General features: G+C 37.6%; 1 protein-coding gene across 1 annotated transcript in view; it reads right to left on the minus strand.

The window, feature by feature from the left end:
• Positions 1 to 21,044, minus strand: part of GCS2alpha (glucosidase 2 subunit alpha) — a 32,479-nt gene extending 11,435 nt beyond the window's left edge. Inside the window, exons 1-12 of the mRNA XM_071674030.1 lie at positions 20,995 to 21,044; positions 19,301 to 19,387; positions 18,452 to 18,688; positions 16,868 to 17,041; positions 14,348 to 14,563; positions 10,782 to 10,944; positions 9,767 to 9,958; positions 7,329 to 7,468; positions 4,278 to 4,465; positions 3,810 to 3,904; positions 1,863 to 2,009; positions 581 to 838 (exon numbers count right to left, since the gene is read on the minus strand). Of these exons, the coding sequence (XP_071530131.1) occupies positions 581 to 838; positions 1,863 to 2,009; positions 3,810 to 3,904; positions 4,278 to 4,465; positions 7,329 to 7,468; positions 9,767 to 9,958; positions 10,782 to 10,944; positions 14,348 to 14,563; positions 16,868 to 17,041; positions 18,452 to 18,688; positions 19,301 to 19,387; positions 20,995 to 21,011 (1,914 nt within the window). The 5' untranslated portion in view covers positions 21,012 to 21,044. The remainder of the gene's footprint in view (positions 1 to 580; positions 839 to 1,862; positions 2,010 to 3,809; positions 3,905 to 4,277; positions 4,466 to 7,328; positions 7,469 to 9,766; positions 9,959 to 10,781; positions 10,945 to 14,347; positions 14,564 to 16,867; positions 17,042 to 18,451; positions 18,689 to 19,300; positions 19,388 to 20,994) is intronic.
• Between the last annotated feature and the right edge of the window lie 356 nt (positions 21,045 to 21,400).

A 21,400-nucleotide genomic window follows, 5' to 3' on the forward strand; every position in this document is an offset into this window, starting at 1 on the left:
TGGTCCATGCCAGATGAATTCTTCATCTGTTCCTGGCACTAGTTTGCGGAAAACAGAGAACAAGTATGGAAAAAAATATAAAATTAACACACAACTGCTTCTCCTGCCTTATTAAGGTAACACCAAGAACAGACAAACAACAACCTGTCAAACATAATGCATCAAAAAGAGAGCCTACCATCCACAGCCAAGCCCCAGAGATTATTCTATAATTTACCTTTACTGCTCTGTACGTCCTGGTTCAGCCTACTGGCAGCACATCATCCACCTACACCACTTATTCTATCCCATGCATGCCTCTCATTCCCCTACAACATTTGATCTCCTTGGTCTCCCTCTCCTCCTTCCTCCTTCAACCTTTTACAAGTATCTCTTCTTAAGAAATCACGTGTTTCTTCATTCATTTTCTCCACAAGTCCAAATCATTTCAGGACATCCTAGTCAGCCCTCTCAATCATGCTGCACTTATTATCACACCTCTCTGTTTCACCCATTCCTTACACAATCAACTCACCTCACATTACATATTATCTTCACTTATTTAATTTCCAACCTGTCCACTCTTTCAACCTTAGCATACCTGGTACCATCTGGAGATAAGATTTGCATCAGGATTGCCAAAAAATCCACCAATGTCTGCCCCCACATGTGTGATGCCAGTTACGGAAAGCGACAGCAACATGGGTTCAGATATACGAAGGTGACCCCATTCAGCAGTATTATCACCAGTCCATACTGCTGCAGAACGCTGGGTGCCAGCATAGTGAGCACGGGTCAAAATGAAAGGACGTAAACGACCTTCTGATCGACGCAAGTGTCCTTCATATGTCGCCTGGTGCTGTAAAACAAAGCAAATCAGACATCCTGTACACTTAACAGTCTCCTAATTTTACAGGAAGTGGTATATGTAAATCTCCAACAATTACAAAATTTTCTTGATTATAATATGTCCTTCAACCACTTACTCTAACCTTGAAGAAAAATAAGTTGTCCATAAAAGTATTTATATCCATCTATCTATCTATATATCTCTGATACCTTTTCCTTCTGAAACTCCCTCATGGGGGTGTTCATGGCAACTGGGTCTCCATAACCAGTGAACTCCAGTGCTGCTTCTTACCCTTAAGTATCTCGCACTTGACATGCTACTGGCAAAGGGCAAGTCTAGTACAGTATTTACAGAGGCTCCAACCTAATGTTTTTCCTAACTACAACTACCTAATGCTCCTGCCTAAAGTTCCTGCCTACTACTTCCACCTAATGTTTCTACCTAATGCTCCTACCTAAATGTTCCTAACTATTACCTCTATTTACTGCTCCTACCATTTTGACAAAAGGTAGGGCTAGCACACAGCACTCACCACGGGAAAATCTAGTTACAAAGAATGAGCTTTGTTAGTTAAGTGTTGTCAAGTGTTATGTGTGACAAGAAAGATTGTTTGTTTTTGAACAGAGTGCCAGTTGTCCCCATGTGGGTTAGGCAAAAAGAAAAGACAACTATCTGGGTCAGAGAAGTGTAACTTGACAACCACTGAAGTCCTGGGTCACTACATAACCATCATTAACCCTCCTGATACCGAGGCAAGTATATCACTAACCCTCCCGATACCCAGGCGGGAATATCCTTCATCATGCACTCTAACCTTTAAACTTGAGCTGTCCATAAAAGTGTTAATACCAAACTATAATTACAAAGTCTTGGTGTACTAAGCACATTATATATCACACACCCACAAGTCATCTGAAATGTATCTTAATCATCATGCACAGCTAAATCTGAAAGTTTGGATATTAAGTGGCAAGAACAAATCAGGTACATTATTAATAATTATGGACTATTTTTAATCATTTTGCTTACTTACAAATAACAGCCCATACACATTGTGGATCTCCCGATGCTCAACTCCCAGACCTGGGTGAATGTTGTCTTTTTGCATAGTGATCTCTGGTCCATTGAACACTGATGGTTCATTCATATCATTCCAGGTGAAGGTATCCAAGGTTGAGCCCTAAAATAATTGAAATCTATTAAGGGAAACATGAATGGACCATAACACCTCCAGAGCGGAGTAACTAGAGATAAAGAGATATTCATTACCTAGAGTAAAAAATTCAGAGAAGTAACTAAGTGTAAAGAAATAGAAAGAGAGCAACCCTGGACAAAGTCCAACAAGATGTACACAAAAATTTAGCATCTAAAGCATGAATAATCTTAGTTTTCTATGGACTGATAAGGAGTACAGAACATCAGCATCATATATCCCCAGGATTCCTTTAACTGGGTTCCTACAGCTTCAAGGCTTGCACACCACACAACAGCAAGGAAATAATGAAATCATTTGCGAAGAGAAAGTCCTTAACAAGACTTAGTTAATTCCTGCCCCAAATACTTATGTGTGTGTACATATATAGCATTGATGAAGGTGACTTCTCACCTGCTGTTTGACAACTTGAAGGCAAATTCCATATATATATATATATATATATATATATATATATATATATATATATATATATATATATATATATATATATATATACTTAGTTACTTCCTGCCCCAAATACTTATGAGTGTGTACTTATGAGTGTTGCATATAAAAATATACATAGTAGGTCTGTGCTAAATATTACCTTGTCCAATATTGTTAAATTTTTAAGAAGCTAGTCACAAATCTAATAAAAGTAGAGTACCAGTAACTGAAGTAATCTACCTCTATGTTCAATGAGCACTGCAGTCACCGACACTTGGCCCATGACCAACACTAGATCGAGTATCAGCTTTCAAAGAATTTTGGTTCAAAATTCTAAGTTCAAAACATTCAACATATGATCACTGAATCATATAGAAAATCATCTTTTATGAAAATTTTCAACACAATTCTCTCACTGGGTTCTTAACTAATGCCTCTCATCCCCGTCCAACATTTGATCTCCCTCTTCCCCTTCCTCTCTCAACTTTTAACAAGTATCTGTTCTTAAGAAATCATGTCTTTCTTCATTCATCCTCTCCATATGACCATATCATTTCAGTACATCCTGGTCAGCTCTCTCAATCATGCTGCATGGTTCAAGGAGGGTTGATCAAATAGGTAAAATAAAGGTAGGGTAAGAGAGAGGTGTGGTAACCGGAGAATGGTTGAGAAAGCTGAAAAGTTTGTGCTAAAATTAATTGGACATATGGAGATACTGAGTGAAGCGAGATAGACAAAGAGGATATATGTGTCAGAAGTGGAGGGGACAAGGAGGAGGAGACCAAAGTGGATATGGAGGGTCGGAGTAAAAATGCTTTTGAGTGGTCAGGGCCTGAACATGCAAGGGGGCGAACTGCATGTAGGAGGTAAGAGTGAACTGTAGCAATGTTGTATACAGGGGGGCAACATGCTGTCTATGGATTGAAAGAGGAAATATGAGGTGGCTGGGGGAAACAATAGAAAGGTTTGTGGGGTCAAGCTGTGATTTCAGTGCAAACAGTCGAAATATAAAGCAAGGCTTTTCCACAGTTCTAATTATATCCAAAGATTTCCTTCCTATGTTTCAGAATCAACAGGACTTGCTAATACCTAGGGAAACTGGCCTCGGTTCCCACTGTGAATAACTGGACAAGCAGGAACATACATTACACAAATTTGGATATGATGCCCAGATTATTGGCAACAGGATATATCATAACTCTGTGCCTAATCCAGCATCAAAATTTAATTTCATGTTCTGAGGATCAGTCCTGAAACTTGTCTCCCACTGCATAAGCAAATCCAAAGTGCTTAACTTCTATCAAAATAGCCCTTAATTAACTTACATTTTTATCTCACCTTATAACGTTCCAGCATATACGTGTCACTGTAGTGATCGCGTGCCTCAGGATTTGTTAAATCAAGGTAGGATGATGATCCAGGCCAGCACCAGCCTAACAATGCAGGAAATAAAATAACAGTAATATGCCATCAATAAACCACGAGGACAAAAAACACCTACCAATGTTAAACCCATGAGCATGCATAGGTACCAGTGTTTTCATTTTTCAGGAAATGCCACCACTCTTCAAAATGCAACATAGATAACATGGTCCAAGCTCTCAAAACATGAGCACTAATACACTGACACATTGGCTGGTATCCCATTTACTTAGCAGCTCTTTTGGTGTTCATTTTCACTTTGACGTTTTTTGCATTCCAACACTGCCCATGAGAAAAGTTATGTGATAAGCTGATACAATAAAGCATGTGTTTCCTTTTTTCATAGATTTATTTACAGATAATGAAAGTTCAGGATATTCTTACCATCAAATTCACCTCCATCCTTGGTGTGAACAAAGAGGTCTCGGTCATGGTTCTCCTTGTAGAAGAAATAGTTACTGTCTCGCTTAATGTGAGGGTCAACAATGGTAACCAGCTTGCGACCACGAGCAGTCAAGTTTGCAGTCATCTCCAGAGGATGCGAGAATTTATGATGGTCCCATGTAAAATACCTGAACCAATTGAAAATATAGAAAATGAAAAACTTTTCCCAGTTGATTACTTCATGTCATTCAAGCCCAAAGTATCTATGAATATTGATAAGGAACACAAATAGCTGTAAAAAACAACTGTTATATTCATCACGCACTGTGCAACTGTTTTATTATCAAGAAGTTTTCTAAAACAGCTGCACAATTATTCCGAACAATTACTTCCTTACAATATACCATGCCCAAAATTGTCTACAAACTCAATTTTGATTCAACAAAGAAACAAACATATCCTGATAAACAAATCATAAGACATGATAAACAACGTACAAAGTCAAAGCATCTGGACAGTAAAAGTCTGTCACACTACATCAACAAAGCAAGCAAAAAGTAGCATGTGCTTAGTTTAATGAAAGACAAAGAAAACGTTGCATTCATTCCAAAAAAAAGTACACGCACTTCATAGACAGAATACCATCTGATGCCTGAGTATGGCCACAACACATAAGCCAGCCACAATAATAAAATGCACCCATGTGGGCAGCTGGCATATGCATCTGCCATTTGCACAACTAATGTGGAGTAAAGATAATCATAAGGTGTGCATGGAAGAATTCAGAATGCTTTTAAAGAGTTTTCATAGAGGAAGCACACGTATGGGAAAAATTGGCGATAGAAGTAAGCGGCCTGAAAAAGGTGGGAGCAAGTCAAACTTGTGCACTGTTATCTTTGTTATTTAGTATTAAGGTTGGAGGAGGTTGGGTAATTGCTATGGACTGATATGTAATTGTGAAACTCAAATGTTAATCATGATTATTTTCACTAGGTGATACTTTTCTGTTTGCTGAAGGAGAGGCAGGCTGTTTCTGACTTTTTATGAAGAAAATACTGAAAGTACAATAAATGCAACTAAAACTAAGATTTTAGACTTTTAAAAATAAGACAGCATAACATGAGTTTGCATGGTGAAGAACTGGAAACTGTGGGTGAGTTTTCCAACAACCTTTGCAGTAATCATCTGTTAAATTTAATTTGTAAATGCACGATGAATGCCTACCTAGCAAAATATCTGTCCTATTAGTTACTCTTTCATTACAAAAATTTTAACATGTAGCAAAAGACAAAGAGGATACATGTGTCAGAAGTGGAGGGAACATAAAGAATCGGGAGACTAAGTTGGAAATGGAAGTAAGGGGTGAAAAGGATTTTGGGCAATTGGGGCCTGAACATGCAGGAAGGTGAAAGGCGTGCAAGGGATAGAGTAAACTGGAGCTATGTGGTATAATGAAGGTAATGTGCCATCAATGGACTGAACCAGGGCATGCCAAGCATCCAGGTTAAATCACAGAAAGGTCTGTGAGGCCTGGCTGTGGACAGAGAGCTGTGGTTTCGGTGCATCAAACATGACATCTAGAGAACAGATGTAAGCAGATGTGGCTCTCTTCATCTGTTCCTGGCACTACTTCACTAACAAAGGATACAGTGATCAAGTATGAAAAAAAATAAAGCATATGAGTTTGGCATGCTACATTGTAATTCTGTGTAGATGAATAATGAATGAAAAGGACTAGGAGATAAGTTGACAATAAGATTTCAAAAAAAAGTTAATAATCTGATTAGATCCTCCACACAACACTCTTATCAAATCTGACAAAATCTCTAGGGAACAATTCCAACACTGCTGAAAAGTCAATCTTTATATACCTTTAATTCCATTCCTTACAATAAAGTGTGAAATAACTGCATACAGGTTTTCTGTTCAACATCATATGTGCTTTCCATGGAAATCAATTTTGCAGAAGTAGGGTTCTCAGCCCCAATCCAATAAAGCTCATTTACTGCAACAATTATCCACTGCCCTGTGCTGGCAATGTATGTGTCTCCTCCTTTACTGCATAACATTTTAAAGCTTCCATCTCTTGAGCCTTCCATCCACCCCTCAGTCTTATTTATTTGTAGAGCTAAAGGCCTATCAAAGTGCAAACAAGGAACCTGTCTGTACTTTGATCATCCCATGCAAATCAGTACTTAAAACAGTCCAAGCAAATAACTGTTTACTAAACTAAAAATAAAAAATCTAGCATCATTGGGACTTTAATCACATGCTAAATGATCAGGTAATACTTCTACACCACCTACAATACACAAACCATAGTATACAAAATACAGGAATCGTGACAAACACTAAAATTCAAGAACAAAAGAAGCATCATAAGTCGATGATAATTGTAAACATTTATATGCCACCAGTAGTACACATTTTAATCTCTATATAATGATGTTTATATGGTATAAGATTTTCTCTTTGGTGTACATAACAGAAAAGCAATCCTTTACAAATAAAGGAACACATAAAAAGAATGCACGACTAAAAATACTGTCAGGGCATGTAAAGCATACAAGGAAAACAATGAAAACGTCTGCAGGGCCAGGTTGTGGATAGGTGGCTGTGTTTCAGTATACTGCACATGATAGGTAGAGTATGTATGTGTATACTTTTAATGCATATTCACTCATGTTAAGTAAAACTATGCACATCCATGTTACTAAGACAACATTACTAAGACAATATGAAAAGGATAACAATATAAAAAGAAATAGTAACAAAGAGAAATGTATCATAGGTGCAATGAAAGGTTTGGCATGGAGCAGATATACGAAAAGAAGCTTATCTAATTTAGGAGAATTGATTAGTGTCTGGAAAGATGGCAAATGCTTAGAAATAGTTGGAAAGTAGGCTACTACAGAAAGCGTGCATAAAGTTCAAACATCAAAAGTTTTAAGGTCTTTATCTTGTACCATTCTACCATGGTGAACAATCACATACATAATATATGAGGACAAAATCCACAGCAAAGCCTATCTCTGTCTTCAACTAGCTTACCTTTTCCCATCAGTATGTTCAATATCAAGCCACATTACATCCATTGGTAGATCGTGATGGTCAAAGTTCTCATTTACTTGACGAACATCCTCTTCATCATTGTAGTTCCAGCGGCACTGGTGGTATGCTAGGCTGAACAGCTGTTGGGTCAATAACAATTAACTTGTGATGTTTCCCTATCAGGACACATCTATATTACAGGACATTTTCCCTACTTCAAACTGAAAAAGCAAATTTACAAGACTCTACAAGACCTGTGACTATGCCCCCAACAGTCTCAAGACTAACTAAAGTTCTAAAACTAAAGTTCTATTCAAGAAAACAATTAGTCAAATATTTTGTACCCTCAGCTTTGTAATAAGATTAAAATCCTTTTCAGCTGATAACTTATAAAGCAATTACTTTCATGGAGTAAGGTAATCCTTATTTTATACACAAACCTCAGTTAAACAAGATTATATCAGGTCATCAAGTTAAAAAAAAGAAATTCTCTCTCACACATTATAATGCATAACAATCCAATAGAATCTTCATTATATGTGAAGCAAATTTAAGTTTTACTATACAAAGGCATTACAAGTTAGACAGATGCAAGACTTGTACAGTAAACAGATCCTCATAATTCTCCTATTTTTCTCCTTTGCTCTCATGGGAATTTGGAGCCCTTGTTGAAAATGTAGATAAACAGGCAGACAGACACAATGAAAATGACACACAAACATCAGTGTGTGTATGTTCCACCAATGACACTCCTGAATGAAACAAAATCCTAAATTCACCTAGATATTTTCTCAGTTTCATTTACTTTCCTCCCAGGTCATTTTTCCTTTTCTTACGATACTTCTTGTGTTAATAAATATTTCTTCAAAGAAAACCTGTCAACCATACAGCAAAAAGTGATCAGACTAACCTGAAGCATGACAAAAAGAATATACTGTAATGTGAGTGAAGAAGGCCTTTCATTGTTTGTTCTTGGAACACCTCACTAATGTAAAAAGTGGGGACCAATTAAGTATGACCTCTTTCAACAAGTTTTAAAAAAAAAATCATCTGAATTACATCATGACATGTTTTGGTACTGCATATGGGTGGTAAGCTGCTTCAAGTACAGTACAATTCACAGGAGTTATATTGGGAACATAACCCCCCCACTGTAAAACATGGGTTTCAATGGTTCAACTTAAGATGGATTCAACTTGCTGAATTCAGCCCTGCTGTAAAAACGGTCTTCATTAAAAATGTCTTTTATTCATAAGGGTGTCTCAACCTTACAAAATCTTATGTGAGGTCACTGAAATGTATTTCAGGGTCTGTGGATGCTGTTAGCTCTGCTACTATTTCACCCTTCACTGGTTTGGGAAAGTTTCAAATCATGATTTGTAATATTCAAAAAATCTAATTGAAACAATTTTGTTATTTTTAGTTACAAAGCAGTTCTTTAAACTAATTTGGATCTATACTGTTTTGCTTTTGGTAGTACCATCAAGTAGATATAAGAGCCAGATATCTCTGGGAATGAGGGAGAAAGACTACTACCCATTTATCTTTCACTTGCTGCAGAACACTAAAAGGAGTAGAAGTGATGGTTTAGAAATCCTTCCCTCCTGTATCATTTCTCTCTAAAAGAAAGAATTGAGGAAAGAACCATGCAAGAATTTTCCTCTAGGGATCAGCCATCTATTTATTCCTGAAGTTGCTTTGCTAACACAAACATATATGAAAGAAAAGATAGATATATCTATGAATTAACAAAATTTGCAAAATTAAGCCTGCATGGGGAAAAGAAAACATGAACCACATGAAGGGATGGATACTACCAGTTAGCTTAGATACAATTCTACAATAACAACAGAGGAAATAAGGATTACAACCACTGCCTCTTTAGATATTCCTCCTGCTGTTCTCAAAGAAGCTAGACTATAGATGTCAATTTTGTACACATACTATATGTACACAGAAGAGTGTCTTTTATATATCCAACACTGGCATTATATAAATGTCCTGTGACAAAGTGTAAATGTGTCCAATTATGCCATGCCACAGTGTATTTCATATCAAGTATCTAGTTCCATAACCTGCAAATTGTAGTATATGCATGTGCTTCCCCCATTTCTAGACCATTCCACATTGATTTACAATGTAAACAAACATTTCCTTGTGGTTACTTTGGGATAAAATAATCTCTTGACACTCATTCAACAATTCTACCTATCACTTACACAATCTGCCTTTCCACTTTATGCTGTTACCAACACAATTCATTTCTTTATCATCCATCACACACTCAGCACAGTATAGTCCTGATGTGACATCCATTAAAACTTAACTAAAATTCCCAAACCCCTCTGCTAATCTCATTTTCTCTTTTCTGCACAGGGAAAGCCACAATATCCAAGTTTATTTCAACTATGTATCACTATAGAAAAGAAAATTATTACCGGAGGAAGATTGTAGTTCCCAGTGAGAGCTCCATACTGCCTGAACACATCCATTGGACGAGGACCAAGCATAACAAACAGATCTATTATGCCAGACTCTGAGAACCAGTGAGTTGACACTTGAGGAGGATCAGAGTCACCACCAGAGAAGAAGCCAGCAATAGATGACACTACGTTACTGTCTGGTAATTTCTGTTATAAAGGAGAGAAGATTTCAAAACATTTGAAAAGTATTTCTTTATAGCTATTACATTTCTGAGATGCAGTGCAAAAGTAAAATACAGGGTATACAATGAAGTGCAACACTATAAAATATTATTCATATGTTTCTTATGAAATATAATACTGTGCATGTCAAAAATCTGATTTCTTTACAATAAAAGCCAAAGAAGAAAATCATTAATTTTATGAACTCCATTCCCATTTCTCATGAAGTGAATAATAGGCCCACCCTCCAAAATTATTCATACAAATTTAAGACTCATGTGAAGTGGACTTTCATACTAATGTGCTTCTTACTTTTTCAATCTGCATACTTTGTGTATTCATCAGGTGAGACTTACATCACCATACACAAACAAAACATTTCCACAGCATCCACCCTTCAAGCAACCTCTATATAATCATCTGAATTATATCTAGCCCATCATCAGTTCTCATAAAGAATATATCCAGTTCTCCTGCAGTCTACCTTTCCTCCTTGTACCTTCTACTGTGCTGTTTTACATCTTGACCAACAATTCATCTGCCATTCATTCTACATGGCCTTATCATCTCATAAAACCCATCCAGGTGCCTTCCTAGGATTTCTTCTCACCATAGTTCTTTGTTCTATAATGTACAACCAACAGCTATATGCATGTTCAACTTATTACTTTCTTGACCATGTAAAGGTAAACGTTAATAACTCGAAAATACTAGTAGTCCTGTGCTTGCTAGAATAAAACACCAATTTTTTTTACTCAACACTATCCCAGCCCAAAACAATGAACATTCAAAATAAATATTTTCATACCTTTATATCAACCCAGGTCTCTGCAGCATTATGCCAGAAAACTGCAGTACTCTGATGGGGAGTGTGAGACACCATCACAGGAACTGACCCATATAAAGCCATTGGATTGTCGAGTTCATATTCAAAAACATCCAAGTTATAAAGGCGGTATGGCTCAGTTGATCTGTAAGAGGTCATGTGCTGTATTGATGGTAACAGGTTGAATTTTGGAAAAGTTTTCTCCTGCTATATAAATACTGAAGGCAAAGAAATACATAAGCTCACTGTAAACCAATCACGTTAATAATAAATGCCCATCAAGACTGGAATATTTCTTGATTCAATCCACTGACAGCACGTCAACCCCTGTATACCACATCGCTCCAATTCACTCTATTCCTTGCCCTCCTTTCACCCTCCTGCATGTTCAGGCCCCGATCACACAAAATCCTTTTCACTCCATCTTTCCACCTCCAATTTGGTCTCCCTCTTCTCCTCGTTCCCTCCACCTCCGACACATATATCCTCTTGGTCAATCTTTCCTCACTCATTCTCTCCATGTGCCCAAACCACTTCAAAACACCCTCTTCTGCTCTCTCAACCACGCTCTTTTTATTCCCACACATCTCTCTCACCCTTACGTTACTTACTCGATCAAACCACCTCACACCACACATTGTCCTCAAACATCTCATTTCCAGCACATCCATCCTCCTACGCACAACTCTATCCATAGCCCACGCCTCGCAACCATACAACATTGTTGGAACTACTATTCCTTCAAACATACCCATTTTTGCTTTCCGGGATAATGTTCTCGACTTCCACACATTTTTCAAGGCTCCCAAAATTTTCGCCCCCTCCCCCACCCTATGATCCACTTCCGCTTCCATGGTTCCATCCGCTGACAGATCCACTCCCAGATATCTAAAACACTTCACTTCCTCCAGCCTCTCACCATTCAAACTCACCTCCCAATTGACTTGACCCTCAACCCTACTGTACCTAATAACCTTGCTCTTATTGACATTTACTCTTAACTTTCTTCTTCCACACACTTTACCAAACTCCGTCACCAGCTTCTGCAGTTTCTCACATGAATCCGCCACCAGCGCTGTATCATCAGCGAACAACAACTGACTCACTTCCCAAGCTCTCTCATCCCCAACAGACTTCATACTTGCCCCTCTTTCCAAAACTCTTGCATTTACCTCCCTAACAACCCCATCCATAAACAAATTAAACAACCATGGAGACATCACACACCCCTGCCGCAAACCTACATTCACTGAGAACCAATCACTTTCCTCTCTTCCTACACGTACACATGCCTTACATCCTCGATAAAAACTTTTCACTGCTTCTAACAACTTTCCTCCCACACCATATATTCTTAATACCTTCCACAGAGCATCTCTATCAACTCTATCATATGCCTTCTCCAGATCCATAAATGCTACATACAAATCCATTTGCTTTTCTAAGTATTTCTCACATACATTCTTCAAAGCAAACACCTGATCCACACATCCTCTACCACTTCTGAAACCACACTGCTCTTCCCCAATCTGATGCTCTGTACATGCCTTCACCCTCTCAATCAATACCCTCCCATATAATTTACCAGGAATACTCAACAAACTTATACCTCTGTAATTTGAGCACTCACTCTTATCCCCTTTGCCTTTGTACAATGGCACTATGCAAGCATTCCGCCAATCCTCAGGCACCTCACCATGAGTCATACATACATTAAATAACCTTACCAACCAGTCAACAATACAGTCACCCCCTTTTTTAATAAATTCCACTGCAATACCATCCAAACCTGCTGCCTTGCCGGCTTTCATCTTCCGCAAAGCTTTTACTACCTCTTCTCTGTTTACCAAATCATTTTCCCTAACCCTCTCACTTTGCACACCACCTCGACCCAAACACCCTATATCTGCCACTCTGTCATCAGACACATTCAACAAACCTTCAAAATACTCATTCCATCTCCTTCTCACATCACCACTACTTGTTATCACCTCCCCATTTACGCCCTTCACTGAAGTTCCCATTTGCTCCCTTGTCTTACGCACCCTATTTACCTCCTTCCAGAACATCTTTTTATTCTCCCTAAAATTTACTGATAGTCTCTCACCCCAACTCTCATTTGCCCTTTTTTTCACCTCTTGCACCTTTCTCTTGACCTCCTGTCTCTTTCTTTTATACTTCTCCCACTCAATTGCATTTTTTCCCTGCAAAAATCGTCCAAATGCCTCTCTCTTCTCTTTCACTAATACTCTTACTTCTTCATCCCACCACTCACTACCCTTTCTAAACAGCCCACCTCCCACTCTTCTCATGCCACAAGCATCTTTTGCGCAATCCATCACTGATTCCCTAAATACATCCCATTCCTCCCCCACTCCCCTTACTTCCATTGTTCTCACCTTTTTCCATTCTGTACACAGTCTCTCTTGATACTTCTTCACACAGGTCTCCTTCCCAAGCTCACTTACTCTCACCACCTTCTTCACCCCAACATTCACTCTTCTTTTCTGAAAACCCATACTAATCTTCACCTTAGCCTCCACAAGATAATGATCAGACATCCCTCCAGTTGCACCTCTCAGCACATTGACATCCAGAAGTCTCTCTTTCGCACGCCTGTCCATTAACACGTAATCCAATAACGCTCTCTGGCCATCTCTCCTACTTACATAAGTATACTTATGTATATCTCGCTTTTTAAACCAGGTATTCCCGATCATCAGTCCTTTTTCAGCACATAAATCTACAAGCTCTTCACCATTTCCATTTACAACACTGAACACCCCATGCATACCAATTATTCCCTCAACTGCCACATTACTCACCTTTGCATTCAAATCACCCATCACTATAACCCGGTCTCGTGCATCAAAACCGCTAACACACTCATTTAGCTGTTCCCAAAACACTTGCCTCTCATGATCTTTCTTCTCATGCCCAGGTGCATATGCACCAATAATCACCCACCTCTCTCCATCAACTTTCAGTTTTACCCATATTAATCGAGAATTTACTTTCTTACATTCTATGACATACTCCCACAACTCCTGTTTCAGGAGTATTGCTACTCCTTCCCTTGCTCTTGTCCTCTCACTAACCCCTGACTTCACTCCCCAGACATTTCCAAACCACTCTTCCCCTTTACCCTTGAGCTTCGTTTCACTCAGAGCCAAAACATCCAGGTTCCTTTCCTCAAACATACTACCTATCTCTCCTTTTTTCACATCTTGGTTACATCCACACACATTTAGGCACCCCACTCTGAGCCTTCGAGGAGGATGAGCACTCCCCGCGTGACTTAGGGAAATAGTTTTAAACAGGGTAAGAGTGAGGTTTTATCTAAGAATATATACTATTCATTATCCTAATATCTAGCTGTTGAGATCAGGCAATGATCACAGTATATAAACAAGCAAATATACTGGAGAAAGACTTTATCCAAATGTCTAAATTAAAAATAAGTACTATTTGTATCATCCAACACTGCTACTGGGCATAGCAAAGATAAATCATATCACAAAACCAAGGTATTTATATGCATAACTCACATTGTTTCTTTCAAGGAGAAAGAATCGGCATGCTCAGGGATGCCATAAACATGTTTTGATTTAATGAAGGAAATATCCACACCCACTGATGCAGGCCCATGAGGTTTGGAGTCTGTATGACTCTTAAACGTTTCCTCCCAAAGTCCATTGGTGTCCTCCTCAACTTCCAAAGGATGTGCATTTCCATGTTCCTCTCCTTCATTAGGATGTGCATCACTAAAAATATAATACCATTTACCAAAACATTCACGAATGAAATTCCAGTTGTGAAAGCTATTACTTACTAAAACAAAAGTTTAAAATCAATTCAGCTAAATCTGTAAAGTAAATAAAATGGAAAATAATTTCATTAACTTCCAAGGATATTGTAATCACACTGCATGAAAAACAATAACAGTGACATAATACAACTCAAAAGGATTCACATTTTGAGTTTATGTAAAATCTTCATAAAGAAAATTCATTTCGACACACACAAATTTTGGCTACAAGGCATAGCAGAGATGAAACTGAACCAATGATGGTAGTAAAAATGTTATGAACTTTTGAAACAATTTTTACCCAAGAGTTAAAAAGATAATCTTTTTTCTCTAAACACAACTGCTTCTCTCACCTTAAAGAGGGGGCATCAGAAAGACAAAAAAAAAAAAAAAAAAAAAGCCTCATACTAGCAGTAACATACAATTCATTGAGCAAAGAGCATATCACCTATGGTCAAGCCAGTAACCTGACAATTGCAATCACTCTCTGTAAATCACCATCACTTTCATAAAGCTTGGTCTCAGTAATTAAAAGAATTTGGGCTAAAATCTAAACACAAAGATATGCTCTAAAGTGAGACTTCCTTCATTTCCTACATGTACAGGTTGAAAGGGTACATGCCACTTTGAATACTGAAAAAGGTAGCTGGGAAAAATCAGTCAACCAAAGGGATTACTATGTCCCCCACAACTCTTAAAATACTATTCTTCTCTTCTTATATCTCCCCCTCTTTAACATTTCCTATATTTCAATCAAGTAAGTCCTAGCTTCATTATGGACTTCTATCCAAGACATGAACCTTCAACATGAAAATGTAAATAAATAAATAAACTGTGAGGATGATTTTTCAACTTACAGGCCAAATGGATGGTGATCTCTAAGAACACTGTTTAGACAGGAAAGGCAACATGAAAATAAAGAATTAAACCATTCAGGGTGAAGGCATTATAAGTGATGAAACTATGGAAACTACAGACTGCAAACTCAGAATGGTCTGGGTACTGTGAAAATAAAACATCTAGGGAAAACATCCCTCTTATTTAATGACTCAATGGAACAAGATTATTATGAATCACTTTAATGCAGAAGACTGTCATACTTTCACACAAATATATATGAAATTCTGTTAAATACAACAAAACTGCAAACCACATCAAACCATGCACTCAGAACAATCACTGGCTATATAGTAACCAAAAACACTTGACATCTTCGCAACATAACAAAAATCCTACCAATGCAGACCTGCCTCAACAAGCTAAGTATCCAATGCTATGTAGCCACACTAGACCCCTCCCACCCATATTACTCTATAACTAACCACCAAACCCCAGGTAGAAATAAAAAGCTTACCCTTACCTCACACTTCAGTAACATCTACTCAGATCCTACCACTCCTACCAAAATACTGACCTCCAAATTGGCACTATACATACACAATGAAACACCCTGACAAGCATAAAACAAACAACCTCCTAACTCAGGATTAAACTCCAACCTACCAGAAATACACCTCTTAGAAACCACAATCACCAGATGAATGCAAGTCACACTCTCCCACTTATGCTCTGGACAGCATCCATCACTACAATACTACAAACACCATTTCAACATATCCCAAGACCCTTCATGTCCATGGTGCAACTACCATAAAGAAAACACCAAGCATTTGCTTCTCAAATGCACTCTGTGCATACAGATGCACATAACACATCAGAACACTTTACGGTCTGTGGTCCTAGCCAATGGACATGACCAGATTCCTGAGCACTGGCACAGGAGGTAAGTAATTACGTATGTCTGTTGCCACTAGATCCAACTCTATGTTACACTGGAATACAAAGAGTATTTTACAAAACTCATTCTAAACAGATTCAGTAAATCATCACCCTTGTTCTGCAATCCATCTCAATTTTATGGAGTCTGAAATTTATCACTTTTCAGAAAAATACATTTTTCAAATTAACAGAGTACACAAAAACTTCCCTTTTCCTTACTTTCCTTTCCCATTTTTTTTACTCTCTTTTGAGTTCATCTAATAACGTCTCTTTTATTTTCCCAGTTTTGATTAATGCCTAATTTCATTGAAGGCTTCTGTCTATGACTAAGACCTTTGTGAAAAGAAAATTGACAGCCCTTTCGTTGTTCAAGTCTTCTCTAAGAGATTTTGAAATAACAAAAGAAAACAAAGGACATTCAAGTTTATTCAATCAACCTGAGAATATCCATACAACCTTCAATACATAATAAAAGGCTTACCCTTCAGGCTTGTTGCGATAGTGTTCAAACTTGAGTAGACCTCGAGCATTGGTGCTGACCACAAGCTCATCTCCATTATAAATATCCACCTTTAGTGGCTTGGCCTTCACCACAGCACGACTTGAACCAAACTTAACTGTCAACTCATCTGCTGAACGATCAATCACTTCAAACCTGTAGATATTACATATAATATAACTCTCTGATTCATCAACTAATCAATAATGAAGTCAAGGCATTTCCAATACTATTACTTTGAATTATAATCCCTTTTACAAAGAAGATCAAGTGCACCTAGCCTCTTATTCACTCAAGCATATCCTCTACCTACATCTGGTGTATTAAAAGTTAAAATGGCCTTCCAAAGGGCACATTATAAATTCAGCTTAATTTTCTTACTTAGCACATTTCAATGATTCATCACTTATGACTAATGTTTCCATTCTCAATTCCATCATCACAAAAATAAAAATTCACTCACTATGCAACTCACTCTACAACTCTCCTTCTTTCCTTCTACTGAGCAGTACAACTCCCTTTCTTGTACCTTCAACTATAATGCCATGTGCCAAATCACCACTTTATCATTTACAGTGTGCGTAAGGGAAGAAAGAATAAGAAGAGGTGACAGAACTTAAGTAATTGGGAGCTATCTTGAGTAAGTCTGGTGATATGGAAGAAGAAATAAGGAAGAGAGTAGGTGATAGAGGAGTCAAGGGGCCTTAATGATGGGTTGAGGTGTAAGCATTGAAATGAAGAAAGGATTAAGGTGATAGCATAGTACTCATGACCATGACCTATGATGCCGAAACATGAACATGAGATGATTTAGAGGTCAAGAATCCAGACTGTACGAACGACTTATTTGAGAAAGGCATGTGCTATGACTAGATGAAATGATGAAAGTAATTCAGGGGCTGTATGAGAGATTTGGTATGGCTGGGAATGCACTGGAAATGAATTGTGGAGTGGTAGAATGCATAAAGCATAAAACTCTGAAGTGGTTTGGGCATGTGGAAAGAATGCAAGATGGGAAGTTTACAAGGATGGTGTATAACAGTATGATTAAAGGGATTGGTGCTAGAGGATGACCACCTGAGATATGGAGAAACTGAGAGGAAGAGCACTGGGGGGAGAGAATCTGGGGAAAAATGCATGGAATGGTATATGTAACGAAGGCACATAATAAGAGGGATAAGTGGACACTTGCCATTGTCACCCCCTTGGTGGAAATTCCTGAAGGGAACAGGCATCAGAGACATAGATGGACAGATAGGTAGATTTCTCCTAATCATATTCTCATATCTTCATCCTTACTCATATCATCTTTTAACCAAGGGAAACTTTGTTCTATACTCCACTATGCATGCTTGATTGCCATTTCCTGCATTAGCGAGGTACTGCCAGGAACACATGAAGAGGCACAGCTGTTTTCATCCAGTCATCAGTTACACAACTACTTTTCCATGCTCTCATGCACAAATTTCACTTCAACAGAAGCCTGACATGCACTTTGTAATGTCATCATTACTGCATCTACACTTCCTGTAATCATATCCCATGACAAAGAGAAGCAACACTTACGTCTCTGTTTGACCATCACCAATTAGGGCATAAGGTTCTTCAAAACGTTGTTTGATAGGATTTTTCTCATTGATCTTTATTCGAAGAGTGGCATCTTTCAAAGGGTACAATTCAAGGGTAAAAAACACTCTGCTTTTCTCATTCAAAATATCTCCAAAAACTCCCTCTTCAGTTATGCTTAAAGTGTCTGTAAGGAGAACATATGGACTCTCTCCAGGTTTTATGGCACGGTGACGTCTGCAAAAGCAAAAAACAAATGTTCATAGTAATCTAACGATATTTAAATATCTTAAAACTCTTTGAAATAGTCTAACAATATCCATATACCTTAACAGAAAAAAATTTACCAACAAGCATTTGCATAATGCTTTATGGACAAGAAGAAAAGGGGAAAAAAATACTGTAGAGGTAATGCTATAATCATACAAAATAGTTACATAATAAATCAAGACAAATCAGAATATTTCTGCTTCAAAGAATACAGCTTTCCATTACAGTACCTCTACACTAATACTGCAACCTCTACCAATATGTCCAGCTTTTCTAACAAAATTCACCTTAGGGTGAAATCTACTAATTTCATAGGTCATCTGTAATACATGGAAAAGTTTTAAAATATCATAAATTCCAACAATGAATTCCACCTCCTTTCGGTATTCCTTTCACACGGTAGCATTAACAATCTATGAAACCTTTATTGATGCCCTAACTTTCTTATAACATTTTCTTGCTGGTTTTGCTTCACATGAGTTCATAAAGAGTAATTGTCACAATATCAAAATTGCTCTTTGCTGGGGGAACTTTAGAAATATCATTAACAAGATATATGAGAAACTTCACTTAGCTTACCTGCAAAAGCTACTTTGTTGACACGTTTTGAAATTATTCCTGTCAACAGCACAGACCAGTGTAAATAACACTGCTGCAGCTACCAACCTACGAAGAAAAAAAAATTACATAAATGTATGAATCACACTATATGTCAATGCACACACACACTCTCATGTGACTGGACAATCACATGTTTACCAAATGGCGTCCTAGCTTCGTCTCTTCGATGTACATCAACTGACTGTTATATTTCTCTCGTGTCTCCCCTGATGATGTGATTATTACGCAAAAGTGCAATTGGGAACTTTTCGTGTTTCATTTTCCCTGTGGACTCATAGGAATATCTTGATCACGCGCAAAATTGTGATCCTTTCCAACATATATATATGAATACATGCACATGCATGTACATAAACATACATACACATCTATATATACATATGTACATATTCATACTTGCTCTACTTCATCCATTCCCAAGGCACAGTAAAATCATTTCCTTTATCCAACGATAATAGGGGACCACTAGTTGGAACCAGGTTTTTGGGAGGGGAGGGATCATTAATACTGATCTGCGATAGAAATGAAGGCCAGGATCATTGAAAAGACATCAAACACCATCGGTAAAACAATTTGAACCAGACTAAACAAAGCAAACCTTACATAACAAACCTAGCTGGATGTTTATAATGGTAATACCGAAAAACAATTTCAACCAAACCTACCAATAGTTGCTGGATGTCTGAAACAGTAATAATACCCTTCTTGCTATACAGTAGTAAGCACAATACAACCTACCCTAATCAAGCTTTAACATACCCTACCCTACCTAACCTGACCAACCCAATCCAACCACCAACATTAGTCTAGAACTGCTAATAAAAACAGATATAATTAATATCTTTCCATCGTCCTTATATCTAAATACTGAAAACTAACATATTTATACTACATCTCTATATCATCATATCTGCGTATCTATCCAATGCACAGATGGATATACTACGTGTTTGAGCTGTAATGCACCGTCTCCACCAGCAGCTCGCCGTATCATTTATGTAAGTCTGCAATATATCTACACATCTAAGGGAAGTTAGGTGAGATCTCTCCAAAGTTATTTCCTCTAAGTACTTCAAATATTAGTTAATATCAAGTTTTCCCTCATCTTTACAATGCCCTCCATCAGTAAACTATTCGGATTAAATGTCCTACGTTTCCTACCACTGAAATAAACTATTTCTTCAGGGTGTAGAAAGTCCACTGAAATACCAATACGTTTCTTCCATGAGTGTAACTTCTTTGATAACCTTAAAAACCAAAATATTACTGTACAATTTTCCTTGACTAACACCTCAAAGGAATTTGGACCAATAATGTTTAACCCAATTTTGACTGGAAACATGAGGAAATCATATATTTGACCAAAGATTTCCCTGGCTAGGAATGTTTCATCCCGAAAACCAATTTTGCAAGCCCACATTGTAAGTGTTGACGTTGAACCAGGTTCCAACAGCTGATTTCCATGAGGATAACAATTTCTGAGGCCGGTACAATACGACAAATAATAGGTATACTGCATGAATAATGACAATTCATCAATAATTATCAATAGTCTAGTTCTTATTGAATAACATATTTGTAAGAGAAATCATATCCCGCCAAACATCCAGCAGTAATAGGATATAAAACTCAAACACGGGTTTGACACATACCTAGTGAGCGTGGCCATGTTGTTATTATTTGGAAGCCGCTGATTGGTCCATGGAAAAACTATGCTATCAAGCTAAACTCTTTCATAAAATATCACTTTTCTCGGTTTCATTTTTATATAAAAAGACATAAACCCTATTATTATACCTCAAAATATTCAAATAACATTCCTAAATAGAGGTAATATTGATATTATTTTCGAGGGAGATTCATATACTTGGGTCATGCTTTGTCAGCAACACACTAACTTTATTCATTTCCTGGTAGAATTTTCTGCTTCTAAGACCAGTCAGATATGGTTGTTATTATTAATCTCATAACTTAAGCAGATCACCGAATGATTGAATTGCTATGTGAAAAACTAAGAATTTATAGGTAGAATATATCAGATGACCGAATATATATCAT

The sequence above is a fragment of the Panulirus ornatus genome, chromosome 19 (assembly GCF_036320965.1).
Source record: "Panulirus ornatus isolate Po-2019 chromosome 19, ASM3632096v1, whole genome shotgun sequence".
Lineage (NCBI taxonomy): Eukaryota > Metazoa > Arthropoda > Malacostraca > Decapoda > Palinuridae > Panulirus > Panulirus ornatus.